This window comes from Cherax quadricarinatus, chromosome 9, assembly GCF_038502225.1.
Source record: "Cherax quadricarinatus isolate ZL_2023a chromosome 9, ASM3850222v1, whole genome shotgun sequence".
NCBI classification, from domain to species: Eukaryota; Metazoa; Arthropoda; class Malacostraca; order Decapoda; family Parastacidae; genus Cherax; species Cherax quadricarinatus.
In genome coordinates, this window is record NC_091300.1 from 18414593 (window position 1) to 18438522 (window position 23930).

At 40.9% G+C, this 23930-nt stretch overlaps 1 protein-coding gene across 8 annotated transcripts in view; it reads right to left on the bottom strand.

Annotated features, from left to right (window-relative positions):
* Positions 1–23930, bottom strand: part of Khc-73 (Kinesin heavy chain 73) — an 886736-nt gene that overhangs the window by 376504 nt on the left and 486302 nt on the right. For all 8 annotated transcript variants that reach the window (XM_070083276.1, XM_070083279.1, XM_070083274.1 and 5 more), the window contains one exon: positions 18523–18727. In XM_070083276.1, coding sequence (XP_069939377.1) covers positions 18523–18727 — 205 coding nt within the window. The remainder of the gene's footprint in view (positions 1–18522; positions 18728–23930) is intronic.

Sequence of the window (23930 nt, forward strand, 5' to 3'; positions counted from 1 at the left end):
GTTTTTACACAGTGTGATATGGACACGAGGTACATCAAAAAGAGATCCGTGTCTTGTGTTATGGTCATGTGTCCTGTTAAGGTTGGTAAGGAGAAGTTTGAGTGGAGGGTTTGTATTTGCGTGCATTGTTCTGTGTATGTGGTAGGCTCATGAATAAGTATGGATGTTCTTAATGGTGAGCAGGTTTAGACTTTTGAAAATTGGTGGAGTATGCTGGCAGGAGTGGGAATTTGTTATCATTCTGACTGCTGTCTTTTGCTGGGTTATTAGAGGTCTTAGGTGATTTAATGTTGTTGATCCCCATGCACAAATTCCATATGTGAGATAAGGGTATATGAGTGAATGGTACAGTGCCAGGAGAGCTGATTGTGGAACGTAGTACCGTATCTTTGATAGTATGCCTACAGTCTTAGAGATTTTCTTATCTATGTTCACTTTCAACTTTCTACCTTTACACACCCTTATCATTATTATATTATTGACCCTTGTAGGTTTAGCCCTTGGTTATGATTATATTAATAATTATATTATTGTATTGCATCTTTACCTTTTGTTTACATATCTCTTGAATGTGAATAGAACATGTACAATGTGAAAATGTAAGTTTTGATAACTGCAAGTTTTGATAAATTTCAACTTTTTATAATAGATTTGTGTATATTTTATGATCGTAAATGATAAAACAGATTAGTATCTATATATATTTTATGCATTCATGACACACCCAACTTCTTAATTTTTTCAGTCACAAATCTCCAAAATATTTCCCATCTCCAGGACTTGAGTCCTGGAGTACAGTGCCTGCACTCTGAAGGAGGGGTGTTAATGTTGCAGTTTTATAACTGTAGTGTAAGCACGCCTCTGGCAAGACAGTGATGGAGTGAATGATGGCGAATGTTTTTTTCTTTTTCAGGCGACCATACCTTGGTGGGAAACAGCTGATGTGATAATAATAAAAATAAATATTTATTGAAAAAAATCTGCATATAAGTGGACCCCTAAAGTTCAAACTCATGTTGTTCAAGGGTCAATTGTACTTAAAATTATATTACAAACAGTATAATGCTAGATAAACATCTATCCAATCAATTATCAACCATTCTCTATACATATTAAATGTGGAAAAATCATGATTTTATGAGGAAATGTGACGAATATTTTGTTAGCAGCAACTGCTTGGTCAGCAGGCCTACTACAGGCGCTTCCTACTGAGGCAGGATAACCCAAAAGAGAAACACTTTTGCCAACATCTACACTATCACTGTCTTTTCAGAGGCACCTAGATATGAGAGTTGATATGTCACTCTAAACAGCAAATATCCTAAATCTTCCCTTTAAAGTGCAGGCATTGTACTTCCCACCTCCAAGACTCAAGTCTGACTAACAGGTTACCCTGAATCCCTTCACAAAATATTACCCTGTTCACGCTCCAACAGCTTGCCAAGTCCCAAAAATCATTAGTCTTCATTCACTCCTATCTAACATGCTCACACATGCCTGCTGTATGTCCAAGCCCCTAAGACACAAAACCTCCTTTACCCCCTCCCTCTATCCTTTCCCGGGATGACCCCTACCCTACCTTCCTTCCACTACAGATTTGTACACCCTCATAAAATGATAAAATGATCAAACCACCTCAACAACCCCTCCTCAGTGATCTGAATAATACTTACAGTAACTCTGCATCTTCTCCTAATTTCCACACTACAAATTCTCTGCATAATATTTACACCACACATTGTCCTTAAACATGACATCTCCACTGCTTCCAGCCTCCTCCTCGCTGCAGTATTTACAACCCATGCTTCATACCCATATAAGAGTGTTGGTACCACTATACTTTTATACATTCCCTTCTTTGCCTCCATGGATAACGTTGTCTCCACAGACACCTCAATGCACCATCCACCTTTTTTTCCTTCATCAATCCTATGGTCCACCTCGTCCTTCATAAACCCATCTGCTGACAAAACTACTCCCAAATATCTGAACACATTCACTTCTTCCATACTCCCTCTAATCTGATATCCAATTTTTTCTTGCCAAACTTGTTTGATACCCTCATCACCTTATTCTTATCTATGTTAACTTTCAACTTCCTTCCTAAACACATCTTTAACACTCAAATGGAAACAACTCAGTTACATCCACATAAATACATTAGTTATATGACATCTATATAATCCAACAAAGTGCACACGACGGTCTATGTTTACCCAAATAAATGTTCCTTCATCTAAAATGTCTGGAGAGAGGGAGTGAGGGAGAGAAAGAAGGAAAGTGGTGGTGGGAAGGAAGGGGGTGACAGGTGGGAGGGGGAAAGAAGTAGTAGTGGAAAAGAAGGGGAGGGATTGGTGGTGGTGGGAGGAGAGGAAAGGAGTGGTGGTGGTGAGAAGGTGAGGGAAGGAATGGTAGTGGAAGGAGAGGGAAGGAGTGGTGGTGGTGGGAGGAGAGGGAAGTGGGGGTGGTGGGAAAGTGAGGGCAGGAGTAGTGGTGGTGGGAAGGTGAGGGAAGGAATGGTGGTGGTGGGAAGGTGAGGGAAGGAGTGGTGGTGGTGGTGGTGGTGGTGGGAAGGTGAGGGAAGGAGTGGTGGTGGTGGTGGTGGAAAGGTGAGGGAAGGAGTGGTGATGGTGAGAAGGTAATGGAAGGAGTGAGTGGTCATTCATCTTCCATCCCTCACACACCACACACATCTTAACTACAACATCAGGTCCTTAAGCAAACACTATGATGACCTCCTGGCACTCCTTGAATCACTAAAGACACCCTTCTCCTGCATTATTCTTACTGAGACCTGGCTTAAGCAGGACATAATAGATATCTACCCTCTACCAGGATACACACCAATCCACAACTGCAGACCATACCTAGTTGGGGGTGGTATTGCAATCTATTACTCTAACCAATTATCTTGTATTAGCACCACTTGCTTTAGTGATGAATATGGAGAATACATTTTTGATAATTTTACTGTAAAAAACCTTAAGACGCCTATAACAATCGGTGCCATTTACTGGATACCCCACACAAACATCCCAAATTTCAGTGAGAAACTAAAGGCACTAATAACAAACAGACAAATGAATAAGCACCACCTTCTCTTAGCTGGAGACTTCAACATCAACCTTGGCCTACTAGATGATCAGCCTGTAACTGATTTCATCAACAATATGAACAACACACTTCTCATACCAACAATAACTAAACCAACCAGGCTCACTGAAACGAGTGCAACCATAATAGACCACATATGGACCAATATACTAGCCCCCCTTAAATCAGGGATAATCACAGATAGCACTACAGACCACTACCCTACCTTCCTCTTGACAAACATTAGTAAACCACCACTTGAATACAACAAAGTTTCATTTAGGCTCCATGATGAGGCCTCAATAAGGAAGTTCACAGCTGACCTAGAGACTGTTGACTGACCTACAGAATTCTCCAAGGCCAATGGTATTGACGACTGGACAGACATTTTTCTTAACAAATTACTTAGACTATACAACAAACATTGTCCTATAAAAACGAAACAGATCACAAACAAACGGCTTGGTTGCCCATGGCTAACCAGCACCATTCTGAAATCCATTGATAAGAAACACCAATATGAAAAGCAATATAGACAGGGCTTAATACACAAAGATATTCTTAAACACTATTCATCAGTCCTCACCAAAGTAATAAAGAAAGCCAAACAACTATACTACTCCAGTAGATTCACAGACACTAGAGGAGATATAAAGAAGACCTGGAAAACACTCTCTCAGATTCTAGGGACCCAAAAACTGAAAAAAAACAAGAATATTGCCCTAACTAAACCTAATGAAACACCACTGCATCCCACTGACACAGCTAACAAGATAAACGACTTCTTCTCAACCATAGGTTCTAATCTCGCCAATAAAATCCCACGCACCAATGCCCATGCCGGGGACTACCTAGATGGGAATTTCCCAAATTCCTTCCATCTTGCTCCAACTGAGCCCATGGAAGTCACTGAGATTATAAAGTCACTTAAAAATAACTCAGGGAATCTGTCTCATGTCCCACCATTATTGTACAAGCGAGCGGCCCATGTCCTCTCGCATGCTATCTCATTACTTTTTAACAAGTCACTAGAAACTAGCACCTTCCCGAAACTACTCAAGACGGCAAGGGTTACACCAATACATAAAGGTGATGACCCTACAGATTTAAACAACTATAGGCCAATATCAAACTTACCATTGCTATCCAAAATCTTTGAGAAACTCGTGCACAGGAGACTATATTCATTTATAACGGCACAAAACATACTCAACCCCTGCCAATTTGGATTCAGGAAAAATAAAAGCACTAATGATGCAATCATAAAAATGCTAGATCTGCTTTACACAGCATTGGAAAATAAGGAATATCCACTAGGAATTTTTACTGACCTAAGCAAAAGCTTTTGACACAGTATACCACGGCATCCTACTCCACAAACTTGACCATTATGGTATAAGAGGCCATGCGCTTGCATATTTCAAATCTTACCTTACTAATAGGTATCAGTATGTCACCATTAAAGACACAGCATCAACAACACAGCCACTTGATACTGGAGTTCCGCAGGGAAGTGTCCTTGGTCCCCTGCTCTTCCTCATATACATCAATGATCTTCCAAACGTATCTCAACACCTGAACCCCATTCTCTTTGCTGATGACACGACTTATGTCATCTCTCACCCTAATCTTGCCACCCTCAACACCATTGTTAATGAGGAGCTGATCAAAATATCGACTTGGATGACAGCCAATAAACTTACGCTTAACACTGACAAAACCTACTACTTTATGTTTGGTAGCAGAGCAGGAGATGCGCAAATTAACAATATGATCGACAACACTCTAATTGCCAGGCATAATGAGGGCAAATTCCTAGGCCTATACGTCGACAACAACATGAACTTCAGCACCCATATCCAACACGTAACCAAAAAAGTATCCAAAACGGTTGAGATCCTCTCCAAGATACGATACTACATGCCGCAAACTGCCCTTCTCACACTATACCATTCACTTATATATCCATACCTCACCTATGCTATATGTGCTTGGGGTTCAACTGCAGCAACACACCTAAAGCCAATAATAGCCCAACAAAAAGCCGCAGTAAGAATAATCACTAAATCCCATCCCTGGCAACACACCCCCGCACTCTTCATAGATCTAAACTTACTCCCTGTTCAGTACATCCACACTTACTACTGTGCAATCTACATCTACAGGACCTTAAATTCCAATATTAACCTTGACCTAAAACGCTTTCTTGATAGTTGCGACAGAACCCACAGGCACAATACCAGACACAAACATCTCTATGGCATTACCCGTGTCCGACTAAACCTTTACAAAAATTCAATGTATGTCAAAGGCCCTAAAATCTGGAACACCCTACCAGAAAATTCTAAAACTGCAGACACATTCATCACCTTCAAAACTACCATCAGAAAACATCTTATCTCCCTGATACACCCTGTCAACTAATTACACAAATACCACATGGTGGTTAACACTTACACTCACTCACCCATTTGACCATAAACAGAAATATCAATCTCAATCTCAAAATAATGAATCTTAACTAGTCATAAGTTGGCCTGTGATACTCCAATACTGAAACTATGTATAGTGCCAAAACAAAAGCATTCACATTGCTAAACTCACAAACTAGTATTTAGTCACTTAGCCATAATACCAACTTACCTCATAATTTTGTAATATTTTAAACTTAAGATTTAATTTAATTTTTTTTTTATTATCACACTGGCCGATTCCCACCAAGGCAGGGTGGCCCAAAAAAGAAAAACTTTCACCATCATTCACTCCATCACTGTCTTGCCAGAAGGGTGCTTTACACTACAGTTTTTAAACTGCAACATTAACACCCCTCCTTCAGAGTACAGGCACTGTACTTCCCATCTCCAGGACTCAAGTCCGGCTTGCCGGTTTCCCTGAACCCCTTCATAAATGTTACTTTGCTCACACTCCAACAGCACGTCAAGTATTAAAAACCATTTGTCTCCATTCACTCCTATCAAACACACTCACGCATGCCTGTTGGAAGTCCAAGCCCCTCGCACACAAAACCTCCTTTACCCCCTCCCTCCAACCTTTCCTAGGCCGACCCCTACCCCGCCTTCCTTCCACTACAGACTAATACACTCTTGAAGTTATTCTGTTTCGCTCCATTCTCTCCACATGTCCGAACCACCTCAACAACCCTTCCTCAGCCCTCTGGACTGGGATTTAATTTAAGTCTGCCCGAAATGCCTAGCCATGCTAGGTGTTCTAGTGGTACACTCTGTAATTATTATTTTACTACATGTAAACAATACAATAACCAAATTCTGCAAACTCAGCATTGTAATCCTTATAGAGAATAAACTTTGAATCTCAAAGCAGTTGATGCCAGCAGTACACATACTCACTTGTTTGATTGTCTGTGTGCACATTCATGCACAAACTCACTCATTCACTCACACAGACATATGCCTTGGGCAAAATGATAACTAAAACACACACACACACATACACACACACACACACACACACACACACACACACACACACACACACACACACACACACACACACACACACACACACACACACACACAAACCACAGGGAGATCGACTGGGAAAACCTGGAGCCACATGGGGGTCCCAAAACATGGAGAGCCAAGATGATGGATGTGGTACTTGAAAACCTCATGCATCAACATGTCAGGGACACTACCAGAGAGAGAGGGAAGGATGAGCCAGCAAGACTGGATCTTGTGTTCACCCTGAGCAGTTCAGACATTGAGGACATCAATTATGAGAGGCCCCTTGGAGCTAGTGATCACCTGGTTCTGAGTTTTGATTATACAGTAGAGCTACAAGTGGAGAAGGTAACAGGAATTGAATGGGAAAAGCCAAACTATAAAAGGGGGGACTACACAGGTATGAGGAACTTCCTGCAGGAGGTTCAGTGGGACAGAGAACTGGTAGGAAAATCAGTAAACGAGATGATGGAATATGTAACAACAAAGTGCAAGGAGGCAGAGGAAAGGTTTGTTCCCAAGGGAAACAGAAATAATGGAAGACCAAAGCGAGTCCTTGGTTTACCCGAAGGTGTAGGGAGACAAAAACTAAGTGCACCAGAGAATGGAAAAGATACAGGAGGCAAAGGACCCAGGAAAATAAGGAGATTAGTAGAAGAGCCAGAAACGAGTATGCACAGATAAGGAGGGAGGCCCAGCGACAGTACGAGAATGACTGTGAAGGCTTACTCAGCCCTGTAACAACTTCAGACAGTATTACCCAGGCTGGCTCCTCCTCAGGAAAATTAATGAATAGAAAAAGAAATAATAACAGACAAACATAAACACTTTATTATATAGAAAATATAAAACACTTAAATATGAAATATTAATCCTACATTAAAGAAAATGAAAAATGAAAAATATAAATGATAATTGAATTCAACACTAATATATATAGGGGTGTCTGGTGTTGGTGACACTGAGTGTTGTTGAAATCGTAGCCGTTGCTGATGTGGGGGGGGGGTGCCGCAGGTGTTGGTGACCACCACCAGCTCGTTCTTCACAGAGTATCGCCGTGAGTATTATATCCCGATGACAGGAAAGCAGGTTCTTTACCGCTGCAATGATGTGGGGTTACGTCCTGCAATTTCATACAGGTGCACAGGTAATTAAATCCAAAATGGGACGTCTCCAGGACGTTAGTCCGTCTCCATCAGTTTTGCTCGTTGATTGGCAGGTGACCCTCTCTGTCATCCAAGCTGGAAAGATAGACAGGTTACCTACTGCTTAAGAAATCACTCTCTATGATAAGTACAATACCTAAAAGATGTGGTGATTATCACAACAGTCAACCTAGAGCAAGACTGAAAGGACTAAGTTTATTATTGGTCAAAAGAGAAACTTTCAACCAATAAATCCACTAGAATACAAGGCAGACATGTACTTACAGTAGTGCTGGGAGCTGTGAGTCTAGTGATTACTGTTTGGACCAGAGCCCCAAACGTCACCTTTCGGGGGAGGGGGGGGGAAGAAGGAGGGGAAGGGATAGCGGGAGCTAGACTGACCCTACCTTAACAAGCAGCCGGCAGTCAAACTATCACTTTAGGGGTGGGGGAAAAAAGGCGGGAATAGCGGGAGCTTGACTTACCCTACCTTGACAAGTAGCCGGCAATGAAACTGTTGTTACTATATACTCCCTCACTACTCCTATCTATTGAACTTTTCCCTCACACTCCCCCATACCAAGACTTATAGTCAAGGATTATAAGAAGAATAGGCGAGGAAAAAGTTCTAACATATGGAAGTCGCATAAGGCAAGAAATCTTCTACTGACTGTCACGACTTAACCAGTCAGAGAAATAATTGGATGAACCATTGATATACACAATATGGAACTTAGAAGCCTGGAGTGCCAATGTCCACCTCAAGAGGCGACTGTTGGTTCCCTTAAAAGTTTCTGGGTATATCAAAGGTTTGTGGTCCGTTTCTAAAATGAATTCTTTTCCCAGCAAATAAAATTTAAGTTTGGAGATACCCCACACAAGGGCCAAACATTCCTTTTCTATGGTGGAGTATCTCGTTTCTGCGGGAAGGAGTTTCTGGCTTAGGAAGCATACAGGGAAGGGAGTACCATCATGGTATTGTAGTAACACTGCACCTAAGCCAGTATTGGAGGCATCAGTTCTTAAACAAAATGTTTTATTAATATCTGGAATCTTAAGTATAGGGTCTTTCAAAAAGATACTTTTAATCTCATTAAACTTTTCCCGAACTACGTCGGAAAGTTCAAGAGGTTCCTTCACAGACTTTTTAAGGAAGTCGGATAAGATGCCTGTAAGATCAGTAAGGTTCGGGATAAACCGTGCATAAAAATTCACAGAACCAAGAAAGCTACGCATGAGCTTCTTGGTTTTGGGGAATTTAAATTCTAATAAAGCTTTGATCTTACTGGAGAGAGGCTGCAGAGAGTTATTAGAAAGTATCAGTCCAAGATATCTAATCTTGTTATACCCAAGGAAGCATTTCTTCGGCTTGGCAGTGAGGCCATGTGAGCGTAACCTACGCAAAACTGATGTTAATGTTTGGATATGTTCACCCCACGTGGATGTCATTACGTAAATGTTATTAAAATAAACTGAAACATTTGGCATATTACCCAAGACCTTTCTCATCAGTCTCACGTAGGTAGCACAGGCAGTTACCAAACCGAAGGGCATAGTTCTATATTGCATCAGTCCTTGGTGTGTAGGAAAAGCGGTGTACTACTTAGAAGAAGGATCTAACATTACTTGATGATATGCCTGCGCAATATATCAATCTCTGAAAAGAAGGAAGCGTCATAAAATTTGTGTAGATCGCTATCTATTAAGGGCATAGGCTCAGCATCCCACCGAGTTATAGCATTAAGGCCTCTGAAGTCAATAGCAAGTCTATATGAATTATCCTCCTTCTTAACCATGACTACTGGTGAACAATATGAAGATACTGAAGGTTCAATGATCTTTAGTTTTAATAATTTGTCTACCTCTCGGTCAAATGCATCCCTAAGGTGAACTGGAACTGGGTATAATTTTCGTTTGATAGGATTGTCCGTCACTAAGTCAATCTTATGGACTACCGTGGAGGTAACACCTGGAATATCAGTAAAGACGTCTGAAAAGTTACTCACACATTGAAGTAGTTCATGTCTCTTACGGTCATCCAAAGATTCATTAATATTAATGTTGGTTGCGTCCGAGTGGTCAAAAGTCACCAAGTCATGTAGTTCTTCATCATAGTCTGAGTTAGAGGTGTCAATTATGCACACCTTACATTCTTCAGTTGTCTTATCAAGTTCGTGAGGAAAAACTAAGTCAAAGTTATTAAGGCAGTTAACCAAATTTCTTCGGTAATATTTCTTAAAGATGTTGATATGATAAAGCTTAGGTTTCAACTTGACTTATATGAGGTAATCAACTTTCCCACAAATTTTTAATACTTTATATGGACCTTTCCATGCTACTAATAATTTATTTGACTTGATAGGTAAAAGTACAAGAACTTCATCCCCTACGTTAAAACTTCTCCTCTGACTTTTGGAGTCAAAATAGGTTTTGTACTGGTCCATTGACAAGCTTAGGTTTTTCGAAACTATGTCAGAGGTCTCCTCTAGTTTAGATCTAAGGTCAAGGAGAAACTGGTAAGAAGACTGAACCTCAGCACTCATCTCCTCATTAGTCCATAAGTCATGAAGGATGGACAATGGGCCTCTGGCCTGTCTACCATAGAGAAGTTCAAAAGGTGAAAACCCCGAAGAGTCACTGGGAACTTCCCTCATGGCAAACAAAGCACAGGGTAGGTAACGATGCCACTCCTTAGGTTTAAGGGAGCAAAGTTTCCTTAAAATGGACTTGAGAATCGAATGCTGGCGCTCAATCCTCCCATTACAGCTGGGATGATAGGGTGTGGTGAAGAGAGGCTTCACTCCCAGAAGTTGGTATAGATGTTGCATTAAGTCAGATGTGAATTGTGTCCCACGGTCAGACAAAATTTCTCTAGGGATGCCCACTCTGGAGAAGATGGACAAAAGGGCTTCAGCCACCTCTGTAGTAGTTATGGTCTTCAAGGGTATGGCTTCAGGGAAACTCGAAGCATAATCAACTAATGTTAATATATATCTATGTCCCCCAGATGACAGTGGAGATAAAGGACCAACGATGTCAATAGCTACTCTTTCAAAAGGTACCGTAAAGACTGGCATTTTGACCATAGGTACTCGCCTGGTACCTCGGGAGGATGACAGTTGGCAAACTTTACACGATCTACAATAGGTAGTGACATCTGAGGACATTTTTGGCCAAAAATAAGTTTCCCTAATTTTATTTAAGGTTTTACGATGCGAGAAATGTCCGGCCACTGGCAGGTCATGAGCCATTTTAAGAAGAGTCTCTCTGCATTGACTTGGAACAACTAAGATGGAATAGTCTGTCTCATCTGAATTTAATTTGAATACTGACTTGTACAAGATACCTTTTATATATTCAAATTTATATGAAAAGTTTTTCCTTTGGATAACTTGATTTTGTTTAGCGGCATTATGGCAATTCTGAAGAGAAGGGCAATTACGTTGGAAATTGACAAAGGAGTCCTTTGATATATCTAAAGGCTTAAAGTCAGGGAAAATCAAAGGATGGACAGTAGGAGAAACCTGGGCTTTGGTCTGAGCCCTAGTCAAGACATTTTTGGTATCGGAGGTGATATCTTCACTTTCATCTAACAAGTGAACCGGTGATCCTACTACCTCGCTTTCGAGAGTAGCATCACTGGTTTTTAATCCCACATGAATCTCACGAGACATTGTCTCATCTGAACTTTTGAGGGGCTTCTCTGACTCTACAGGAAGAGGATCTGAAACACTTATGTCCACCTTTGGTGATGAAAGGTCAACCTCAGAAGGAAGAATGGCACCTTTTACATTACCTATTAGTACGGAGCAAGAAGTGATGAGAGCTAGTACGGCTTCAGACCAACCTGTGAACCATTTAGACCTAATGTAACAACGGATGGTAGGAAAAGTGTCCGTATGGCCCAAGTAGTCTGAAAGTATAGCAGAGGAATGAGTTTCTTTAAGGTTAGGGAACAGCTTATCAGAAATGACTATACATGTGCATCCAGTATCTCGTAAAATGGTAGATACATTAAGTCCATTAACTGTTCCTGAACAGAAGGGTGCTTTGTCATTACAGTCTTTAAAACATCTTCCAACTTTTTGGACCTTCTTAGAAGGACAATCTGGACGTTTATGTCCCTTAACACCACACAAATGACAAACAGGAATAAAAGAAGTCATTTTACTTTCTACTAGAGGCTTTGATTTCTTAAGGTCTGATGAACCCTTGCCCTTAGGGTTCGATCCCTTTAGGTCTTTATAGGAATTGTGAGCCTCAGCATACAGGTCAGCAGCCTCAGCAACTTCCTCAGCTTTAATCAGGTTACGTTCTCTAATGAATGTTCGTATCTGGTGAGGAAGAGCTGTCAGGAACTGGTCAGTAACCATGAAGTCTCTAAGAGATTCATAACTGTGATCAATTCCTGAACTCTCTATCCAAAAGTCGAAAAAACGAAAGAGAGTTACCTGTAACTGCTGAAAGTTCTGGCCCGGCCGTAAGGTGGCATACCTGAAATCTTTCCTGTAAGAATTAGTGGTTTTTTGGTATGCTTTAAGGATTGCCTTCTTCAGTAGGTTATAATTACATATAATATCCTGCGACAAAGTTGCATAGATATTCAAAGCTGTACCGGAAAATAACATTCCTAACCTGGTAGCCCAGGTGTCAGCAGGCCATTCACAGAGCCTAGCGGTATTTTCAAACCTGATAATGTATGAAGTTAAGTCTTCCCCCTCTGTGAAGGGAGGTAAATTAGGTGTTGGAATATGTGCACTAGCTGTATGATGTTCAATTACTCCTTCCTCTAACTGTTGTTGTGTAAGAGTTAACTTTCTATTCTCTAATTCAAGGCGAGATTTTTCGAGCTCGCGATCCTTTTCTCTCTCTATTAACTCAAGTTCTCTAGCTTTTTCCTCACGTTCTCTAGCTTTTTCCTCACGTTCTCTAGCTTTTTCCTCAACTTCTCTATCCTTTGCTCTTTCCTCAAGTTCTCTTAATTTAACTTGTTCTTCACGTACTCTAGCTCTCTCCTCACGATCAAGTCTATCACGCTCCTTTTTGTCTTCTCTCTCTCTTTCTAACTGTCTTTCTTGGATTTCTCTCTCAATTCTCTCTCTCTCCTTTTTCTCTTCTCTTTCTCTTTCTAACTGTCTTTCTTCTCTCTCAATTCTCTCTCTTTCAAGTCTTTCCTGGATCTTAGCACTAATGAAAGATTCTAAATTTTTCCCTGTTATTCCTAACTTACTTCCAGCATTCATCCAAAACTGGTATTCATCCATACTTGCAAGAATAACTTAAACTATCAGGGGAAATGAAACGGGTATTAAAGAAAACGGAGGGTTCAATTCCTGCTCCGCTCAAACTGTAAATAAACCAGAGGGCTCGATCCCTACTTCAATTAAACAATATGTATTAATTAAAACGAAGGGTTCTATGCCGGCTCCAAGCAAACAGTAAGTAGAATGGGGTCCCTTGACCATCCAATCTTCTCACCAACAAATCAAGAGTGTCCTACAACAGTTCCCTTGATATAATAAAGAGCTCAATGAAACAAATTGTCACTGGAAAATCTCGGGTCCCTAGAGTCTAATCCTGCAAAGTGTTTCAAGCTCACAAGAAAGGTGGCAGAATTAAATATTATCCTGCCTGACTTGACTTACAATAAATTGAGACTATAACAATCACCAAATCTTTTAACTACCTGTACTGTAGTCCTCCCATAGAGAATGATTACTCATGGCTGGTGGTAACCGTCTGTGGTATGCGGCGTTGAAGTTCCAATGGTAGATTCGAGATGGAGTTGAATCTTGATTCAGTCGAGTTGATCCTGGCAAGGTCGCCACTTGTGAAGGCTTACTCAGCCCTGTAACAACTTCAGACAGTATTACCCAGGCTGGCTCCTCCTCAGGAAAATTAATGAATAGAAAAAGAAATAATAACAGACAAACATAAACACTTTATTATATAGAAAATATAAAACACTTAAATATTAAATATTAATCCTACATTAAAGAAAATGAAAAATGAAAAATATAAATGATAATTGAATTCAACGCTAATATATATAGGGGTGTCTGGTGTTGGTGACACTGAGTGTTGTTGAAATCGTAGCCGTTGCTGATGTGGGGGGGGGGTCGGAGGTGTTGGTGACCACCACCGGCTCGTTCTTCACAGAGTATCGCCGTGAGTATTATATCCCGATGACAGGAAAGCAGGTTCTTTACCGCTGCAATGATGTGGGGTTACGTCCTGCAATTTCATACAGGTGCACAGGTAATTAAATCCAAAATGGGACGTCTCCAGGATGTTAGTCCTTCTCCATCAGTTTTGCTCGTTGATTGGCAGGTGACCCTCTCTGTCATCCAAGCTGGAAAGATAGACAGGTTACCCACTGCTTAAGAAATCACTCTCTATGATAAGTACAATACCTAAAAGATGTGGTGATTATCACAACAGTCAACCTAGAGCAAGACTGAAAGGACTAAGTTTATTATTGGTCAAAAGTGAAGCTTTCAACCAATAAATCCACTAGAATACAAGGCAGACATGTACTTACAGTAGTGCTGGGAGCTGTGAGTCTAGTGATTACTGTTTGGACCAGAGCCCCACACGTCACCTTCCGGGGGGGGGGGAAGAAGGAGGGGAAGGGATAGCGGGAGCTAGACTGACCCTACCTTAACAAGCAGCCGGCAGTCAAACTATCACTTTAGGGTTGGGGGAATAAAGGCGGGAATAGCGGGAGCTTGACTTACCCTACCTTAACAAGTAGCCATTAATGAAATGTTGTTACTATATACTCCCTCGCTACTCCTATCTATTGAACTTTTCCCTCACAATGACATAGCATCAAAAGTCAAGTCTGACCCAAAACTGCTGTATAGCCACATTAGGAGGAAGACAACAGTCAAAGACTAGGTGATAAGGCTGAGGAAAGAAGGTGGGGAACTCACAAGAAACAATCAAGAAGTATGTGAGGAGCTCAATATGAGATTTAAGGAAGTATTTACAGTGGACACAGGAAGGTCTCTGGGTGGACAGAAGAGAGGGGGACACCAGCAAGGAATATACCAACAAGTGTTGGATGACATACATACAAATGAGGAGGAGGTGAAGAAGCTGCTAAGGGACATCGATACCTCAAAGGCAATGGGACCAGACAACATCTCCCCGTGGGTCCTCAGAGAGGGAGTGGATATGCTGTGTGTGCCACTTACCACAATCTTCAACACATCCCTGGAAACTGGGCAACTACCTGATATATGGAAGACGGCAAATGTAGTTCCCATTTTTAAAAAAGGAGACAGAAAAGAGGCACTAAACTATAGACCTCTGTCACTGACGTGTATAGTATGCAAAGTTATGGAGAAGATTATCAGGAGGAGAGTGGTGGATCACCTGGAACGGAACAAGAGTATAAACCCCAACCAGCACGGATTCATGGAAGGCAAATCCTGTGTCACAAACCTTCTGGAGTTTTATGATAAAGTAACAGAAGTAAGACACGAGAGAGAGGGGTGGGTTGATTGCATCTTCTTGGACTGCAAGAAGGCCTTTGACACAGTTCCTCACAAGAGATTAGTGCAGAAGCTAGAGGATCAGGCGCATATAACAGGAAAGGCGCTGCAATAGATCAGAGAATACCTGACAGGGAGGCAACAACGAGTCATGGTACGTGATGAGGTATCACAGTGGGCACCTGTGATAAGCGGGGTCCCACAGGGGTCGGTCCTAGGACCAGTACTATTTTTGGTATATGTGAACGACATGATGGAAGGGTTAGACTCACAAGTGTCCCTGTTCGCAGATGATATGAAGTTAATGAGAATTAAATCAGATGAGGATCAGGAAGGACTTCAAAGAGACCTAGACAGACTGGACACCTGGTCCAGCAACTGGCTTCTTGAATTTAACCCCGCCAAATGCAAAGTCATGAAGATCGGGGAAGGGCACAGAAGACCGCAGATGGAGTATAGGCTAGGTGGCCAAAGACTGCAAACCTCGCTCAAGGAGAAAGATCTTGGGGTGAGTATAACACCGAGCATGTCTCCAGAAGCACACATCAACCGGATAACTGCTGCAGCATATGGGCGCCTGGCAAACCTGAGAACAGCATTCCAATACCTTAGTAAGGAGTTGTCCAAGACACTGTACACCGTGTATGTCAGGCCCATACTGGAGTATGCAGCACCTGTTTGGAACCCGCACTTGATCAAGCACGTCAAGAAATTAGGGAAAGTGCAAAGGTTTGCGACAAGGTTAGTTCAGGAGCTAAGGGGAATGTCCTATGAAGAAAGGTTAAGGGAAATCGGCCTGACGACATTGGAGGACAGGAGGGTCAGGGGAGACATGATAATGACATATAAAATATTGCACGGAACAGACAAGGTGGACAAAGACAGGATGTTCCAGAGATGGGACACAGAAACAAGAGGTCACAACTGGAAGTTGAAGACTCAGACGAGTCAAAGGGATGTTAGGAAGTATTTCTTCAGTCATAGAGTTGTCAGGCAGTGAAATAGCCTAGAAAGTGCCGTAGTGGAGGCGGGAACAATACATAGTTTTAAGACGATGTATGATAAAGCTCATGGAGCAGGGAGAGAGAGGACCCAGTAGCAACCAGTGAAGAGGCAGGGCCAGGAGCCAAGACTCAACACCTGAAACCACAAACAGGTGAGTACACACACACACACACACACAAACACACACTCCAGTGAAGAGGCAGGGCCAAGAGCTGTGACTCGACCCCTGCAACCACAACTAGGTGAGTACAAGTAGGTGACGTAAGTACACACATACACATACATACATACATACATACATACATACATACATAAATATGTGATGAGGTATCACAGTGGGCACCTGTGATGAGCGGGGTCCCACAGGGGTCGGTCCTAGGATCAGTGCTATTTTTGGTATATGTGAATGACATGATGGAAGGGACAGACTCAGAAGTGTCCCTGTTTGCAGATGATGTGAAGTTAATGAGGAGAATTAAGTCAGATGAGGATAAGGCAGGACTTCAAAGAGACATGGACAGGTTGGACACCTGGTCCAGCAACTGGCTTCTCGAATTTAACCCCGCCAAGTGTAAAGTCATGATGATCACGGAAGGGCAAAGAAGACTCCAGACAGAGTATAGGCTAGGGGGCCAAAGACTGCAAGCCTCGCTCAAGGAGAAAGATCTTGGGGTGAGTATAACACCGAGCACGTCTCTGGAAGCACACATCAACCAGATAACTGCTGCAGCATATGGGTGCCTGGCAAACCTGAGAATAGCATTCCAATACCTTAGTAAGGAATCATTCAAGACACTGTACACTGTGTACATCAGGCCCATACTGGAGTATGCAGCACCAGTTTGGAACCCACACCGGGTCAAGCATGTCAAGAAATTAGAGAAAGTGCAAAGGTTTGCGACAAGGTTAGTTCTGGAGCTAAGGGTAATGTCCTACGAAGAAAGGTTAAGGGAAATCGGCCTGACGACACTGGAAGACAGGAGGGTTAGAGGAGACATGATAAGGACATACAAAATACTGCATGGAATAGACAAGGTGGACAGAGACAGGATGTTCCAGAGAGGAGACACAGAAACAAGAGGTCAAACTTGGAAGTTGAAGGCTCAGATGAGTCAAAGGGATGTTAGGAAGTATTTCTTCAGTCACAGAGTAGTCAGGAAGTGGAACAGTCTAGCAAGTGATGTAGTGGAGGCTGGAACCATACATAGCTTTAAGACGATGTATGATAAAGCTCATGGAGTAGGAAGAGAGAGGACCTAGTAGCATTCAGTGAAGAGGCAGGGCCAGAAGCTGAGTCTTGACCCCTGCAGCCACAATTAAGTGACTACAATTAGGTGAGTATATAAACACACACACACACACACACACACACACACACACACACACACACACACACACATACATACACACACACACACACATACATACATACACACACACACACACACACACACATACATACATACACACACACACACACACACACACACACACACACACACTCATTCATTCTCTCTCTCCCTCTCTCTCTGAGAAAGTCTTAACATTCTTGAAATTAGGGTATTCTTAACATTATTGTACTGGGGAATTTAGGATTTAATAAACTGTATGTAGCTTATAGGCCTTAAATCTAATAGACAAAACTGGCAACCTGCCAACAATACCATACGCAGTAGCACTGCTCCATCTTACTTGAATCACCCACTTAACTATGCTGCATTTTTTTCCGTATAAAATCATTGTTCATTTTAAGTAAAATAACAAAAATACTTAATAATAGACAATATTTATTATTATTCAGGAGCAATATCCACCAGTTTTTCCTCAACACAAACGTACCATCAGTTCCCAAAACTCAGAATAGAAGATGGCTTTGAAAAATTGCCTTATGGGGCCAGTGTGAAGCAGGGAACATTATCCCATCAGGTTACTGGGGGCTTGGGGACAGGGGTTATTTACATCGAAGTATGCCTTATTAATGAATGACCAAAGAATGTTCTTATCTAAAAATGCAATACAGCATACTGATGTGTTGTCTCAATACATTTTTTCCAAACTTACAAACAGCTCTAAATACATATGAATACTGGCTCTGTGTGTAGTTGCAAATTTCTTAAAAGTATCTGTAACCCCCGATCATACCAGTATTTGTAATAAGGGCTGTGAATTGTCATACCTTAAAACATATTGAGGGAATCCGTTTCCATATGAAAAAAGCACAGTACCGTAAGGACTAGCTCCATTGTTCAATGTAACTTTTACTTGCTAGGTACCTAAAAAAAAAAGGCATATTCATACCTCACAAATAAGTGGTAAAGTACCAGAGTTTGACACAGGTTTCACTCTGCACACAATTCGTCGCTGTTGACCTTGGCGTAGTTGATACACACCACCCGTTAAAACATCCTTTTGAGGACACACTTCTACAGAAACATAATCCCCACACTCGCCCAGCTCTTGAACCTCCACCCACATCTCAATCTTACGAGTTAGCTCACTCCACCTAAAAGGAAATACGTACATAAGAAAAATAAAGTATATTTATCTGTATGGATAAGTGACTTGACTAATTAGTAAGTAATCAGCATTTTATAGTTCAAAATATATGGGTGACTTTATTTAACCCTTTGAGCGTCAAGACCCCTGCTCCCAAACTTGCTCATAATAATGAAGAATCCCCCCCCCCCCAAAAAAAATACAAAATGATAGAAAATCTTTTTTCTGAAGGTAATAAAACCAAAAGTTCTAAATTTGATAGGAAACTTTCGGAATACCGCCCTTGCGAAGTTAGCGGTCTCGGCGATATTTATACATAGGCAATTTTGCCCACTTTGAGCCCTATTTTTGGCCAACTCTTTTGTTCCACTAGACCAAACTATAGCTATTTTGCTAGAAGTCCTTTTATTCTATCGAATGAATACAAGAAACCACCCATTTATCTATCTCAACTACAAAAAAAGTGATCATAAATTACTAATTTGGCTAATTTCACACAAAATTCAAGACCAATTTCAAAATAGGGCCAGAATAAACAATGTATACACTCCTGGCATTAAAATGACATTTTCTCTGTTCATCAGTCCTGTCTCCAGGCCCCTCTTATATTACGCTTGCTTTTCTTTTTGAATTTTTATTCACAAAAAACAGATCATTTACTGTTGTTCAGACTACTGCACTATTGAAATAACTGTATAAATAATATCAGTGCATTCATGAGTGCATATTAGACCCACCAGTTGACATGTATTGGATGCATACCGTGATTTGTTCACTCTTGAACATCGTCAAAATCTAACATTTCTGCTACTTTGTGCCCAATTTCTAGATACTTCTAGTTAGTAAACCATTCAAAATCACCTCCATTTCTGTAATATATCTTCCAGTCTATCAAATGAGACCAAGAAAATGAGAATACAACCATAAATACCATACAAAAATACACCACAAATTCGCTGTTTTTAAACCAAAAACTTGGTCGCAGTTTTTTTTCTCATTATGCAGTACTTGCTGCAGGATTTTTTTATACTGTGCTCAATGACCACTCAGACCTGTTCTCTCATATGGATGCCAGCTTTCTCCCGCAAGATTTGAAGCCGCTAGAATTTTGGCATAGTACAGTAGGGCCCCACTTATACAGAAGGTTAGGTTGCAGGCTACTGCCATAAAGTGGAACACCCATTTTTTTTTTTTTTGCACTTATAAATGCACAGATACAATAGGGCCCCACTTTACAGCGTTTTGCTTTGCAGCGTTCCGCTAATATGGTAATTTTAAATTATGACCAAAACTCTCTATATGGCTCCCCCTACTTGACTTTCTAATATGGTCACTGCGCCCCACCCAGTTTGTTTACATTCTCCGTGAGATCCGTAAGTACTAAGTCTCTTCATTATGTGTGGAAACTCCAAAATTTCAAGTGTTTTTAAAAGTTATTTCACCCCCTTGCTGGTCTGGCCTACAGCTATTATAAACTCACAATAGACAATAAAAATAATGCATCCAGTTCTATGCTAAAAGGCAAAGTGAATTTATAGTAGCTGATATAAAAATAAAATGGTAAACAGTAGATATTAAAAAAAAAAAAAACTTGACAAAAATGAAAAGAATGCTTATGGCTCTTACCTAAACAAGTTAAAGATGTGGAAGCTTAGTAAATATAAGACAGTAATAAAGGACTGTAAAAAGGTAAATTTTTTTTTTTTTTTCAACAAGTTGGCCGTCTCCCACCAAGGCAGGGTGACCCAAAAAAGAAAGAAAATCCCCAAAAAGAAAATACTTTCATCATCATTCAACACTTTCACCACACTCACACATTATCACTGTTTTTGCAGAGGTGCTCAGAATACAACAGTTTAGAAGCATACACATATTAAGATCCACAACATATCCCTCCAAACAGCCAATATCCCATACCCCTCCTTTAAAGTGCAGGCATTGTACTTCCCATTTCCAGGACTCAAGTCCGACTATATGAAAATAATTGGTTTCCCTGAATCCCTTCACTAAATATTACCCTGCTCACACTCCAACAGATCGTCAGGTCCCAAGTACCATTCGTCTCCATTCACTCCTATCTAACACGCTCACGCACGCTTGCTGGAAGTCCAAGCCCCTTGCCCACAAAACTTCCTTTACCCCCTCTCTCCAACCCTTTCGAGGACGACCCCTACCCCGCCTTCCTTCCCCTATAGATTTATATGCTTTCCTTGTCATTCTACTTTGATCCATTCTCTCTAAATGACCAAACCGCCTCAACAACCCCTCTTCTGCCCTCTGACTAATACTTTTATTAACTCCACACCTTTTCCTAATTTCCACACTCCGAATTTTCTGCATAATATTTACACCACACATTACCCTTAAACAGGACATCTCCACTGCCTCCAACCGTCCTCTCACTGCTTCATTTACCCCCCAAGCTTCACACCCATATAAGGTAAATACAAATATAAAAAAATAAAAATGTATATAAAAATATATACCTTTCTTAAGTAAACAAAATGGTGAACTTGTAGTGATTAACAACAATAAAAACTACGAGGTAAAGAGCTGTTTGAAATACTCAGACAGTTGACAGATGACAGCTGTCAAACAGACAGAAAAAGTAATAAGAATACAGTGGAGCCTTAACTTACGAGTGTCCCAACATACAAATTTTTTTAGATGCAAGCTGTCACTCAGTTGATTCTTTGCTCTGAGTTATGAGCCAACATCTGAGTTACGAGCCAGCTTCCCCCTCGACCCACAACCCACACACCTCACCTGTTTATCTACGATTTCATCCTTTAATTGCATGGAAATCATCCCTTTTTCTTCTCAGAACTTTCCTTTGCACTTATTTTCTTAGGAACCATGATTAGAAACAAGAAATTTGGCATAACAACTGCACAAATTGGAAGGAAATCACGACAAAATCTCCTCCCACAGCACGGTAAACAGTGCCCTGAGCCAATCAGTGTCAAGGTTCCTTGATGCTGGTGAGGGGCTCTTGATCTAGGGAATTGGATCTGTAGACATCAACCACCCAGGGAGGTACTACTGTCCTACTAAACGAGTGTGAAACATAAGCCTGTAACTGTTTTGCATGATGGTAGGATCGCTGGTGTCATTTTCTCTGTCTCATATACATGCAAGGTTGCAGGCATGTTTTGCTACTTCTACTTACACTTAGGCCACACTACATATGCATGTACAAGCATATATAAACTAACCCCTCTGGGTTTTCTTCTATTTTCTTCCTAGTTCTTGTTCTTGTTTATTTCTGCTTATCTCCATGGGGAGGTGGAACAGAATTCTTCCTCCGAAAGCATTGCGTGTCATAGGAGGCAACTAGATGCTGGGAGTAATGGGCTAGTAACCCTTTCTCCTGTATAAATTACTAAAAAGAAGAAAAAGAGGAACTTTATTATAAAACTGGGATGTTTGAATGTGCATGGATGTAGTGCAGATGATAAGAAAGAAATGACTGCAAAGGTTATGAATGAAAGGAAGTTGGATGTCTTAGTCCTAAGCAAAACAAGGCTGTAGGGGGTAGGGGACTTTCAGTGGGGAGAAATGAATGGGATTAAGTGAGGAGTATCTGAGAGAGTTAGAGCTAAAAAAGGGGTAGCAATAATGTTGAAGGATCAGTTATGGAGAGAGAAGAGGGAATATAAATGTATAAATTCAAGGATAATGTGGATTAAAATAAGGATCGGATGTGAAAAGTGGGTCATAATAAGTGTGTATGCACCTGGAGAAGAGAGGACTGTAGAGGAGAGAGAGAGATTTTGGGAGATGTTAAGAGAGTGAGTAGGAACTTTTGAGCCAAGTGAAAGAGTAATTGTAGTAAGGGACCTAAATGCTCAAGTAGGAGAAGCATTTAGAGTGGGCGTGGAAGGCAAGTTTGGGGTGCCAGGTGTAAATGATAATGGGAGCATTTGATTGAACTTTGCATAGAAAGGGGTTTGGTTATAGGTAACACATATTTTAAGAAAAAGACGATAAATAAGTATACAAGATATGATGTAGGGTGAAATGACAGTAGTAATTTGTTGGACTACATATTGGTAGATAAAAGATTGTTGGGTAGACTTCAGGATGTACATGTTTATAGAGGGGCCACAGATATATCAGATCACTTTTTACTTGTAGCTACAGTGAGAGTAAAAGGTATATGGGATACAAGGAAAATAGAAGCTGAAGTAAGAGAGAAGTGAAGGTTTATAAACTAAAGGAGGAGGCAGTTAGGGTAAGATATAAACAACTGCTGGCGGACAGATAGGCTACTGAGAATACAGGCAATGGGGTAGAAGATGTATGGGATAAGGTTAAAAATATAATGTTAGAGTGTTCACCAGAAATTTGTGGTTACAGGAAAGTGGGTGAGGGAGGGAAGAAGAGTGATTGGTGGAATGATGATGTAAAGAGAGTAGTAAGAGAGAAAAAGTTAGCATATGAGAGGTTTTTACAAAGTAGAAGTGATGCAAGGAGGGAAGAGTATAGGGAGAGAAAAAGAGATGCTAAAAGAGTGGTGAAGCAATGTAAAAAGAGAGCAAATGAGAGAGTGGGTGAGATGTTATCAACAAATTTTGTTAAAAACGAGAAAGTTTTGGAGTGAGATTAATAGGTTGAGAAAGCCTAGGGAAAGAATGGATTTGTTAGTTAAAAATAGGAGAGGAGAGTTATTAAATGGAGAGTTAGAGGTATCGGGAAGATGGAGGGAATATTTTGAGGAATTGTTAAATGTTGATGTAGATAGGGAAGCTGTGATTTCGTGTATAGGGGAAGGAGGAATAGCCTCCTATAGGAGTGAGGAAGAACCAGTTGTGAGTGTGGGGAAAGTGTGTAGGGCAGTGAGTAGAATGAAAGGGGGTAAAGCAGCTGGGAGTGATGGGATAAAGATAGAAATGTTAAAAGCAGGTGGGATATAGTTTTAGGGTGGTTGGTGCTTTTATTTAATAAATGTATGGAAGAGGGTAAGGTACCTATGGATTGGCAGAGAGAATGCATAGTTTCTTTGTATAAAGGCAAAGGGAACAAAAGAGAGTGTAAAAATTATAGGGGAATAAGTCTGTTGAGTATACCTGGTAAAGTGTATGGCAGAGTAATTATTGATAGAATTATGAGTAAGATGGAAAGCAAGATAGTAGATGAACAAGGAGGCTTTAGTAAAGGTAGAGGGTGTGTAGACCAAGTGTTTGCAGAAAACACATAGGTCAACAGTA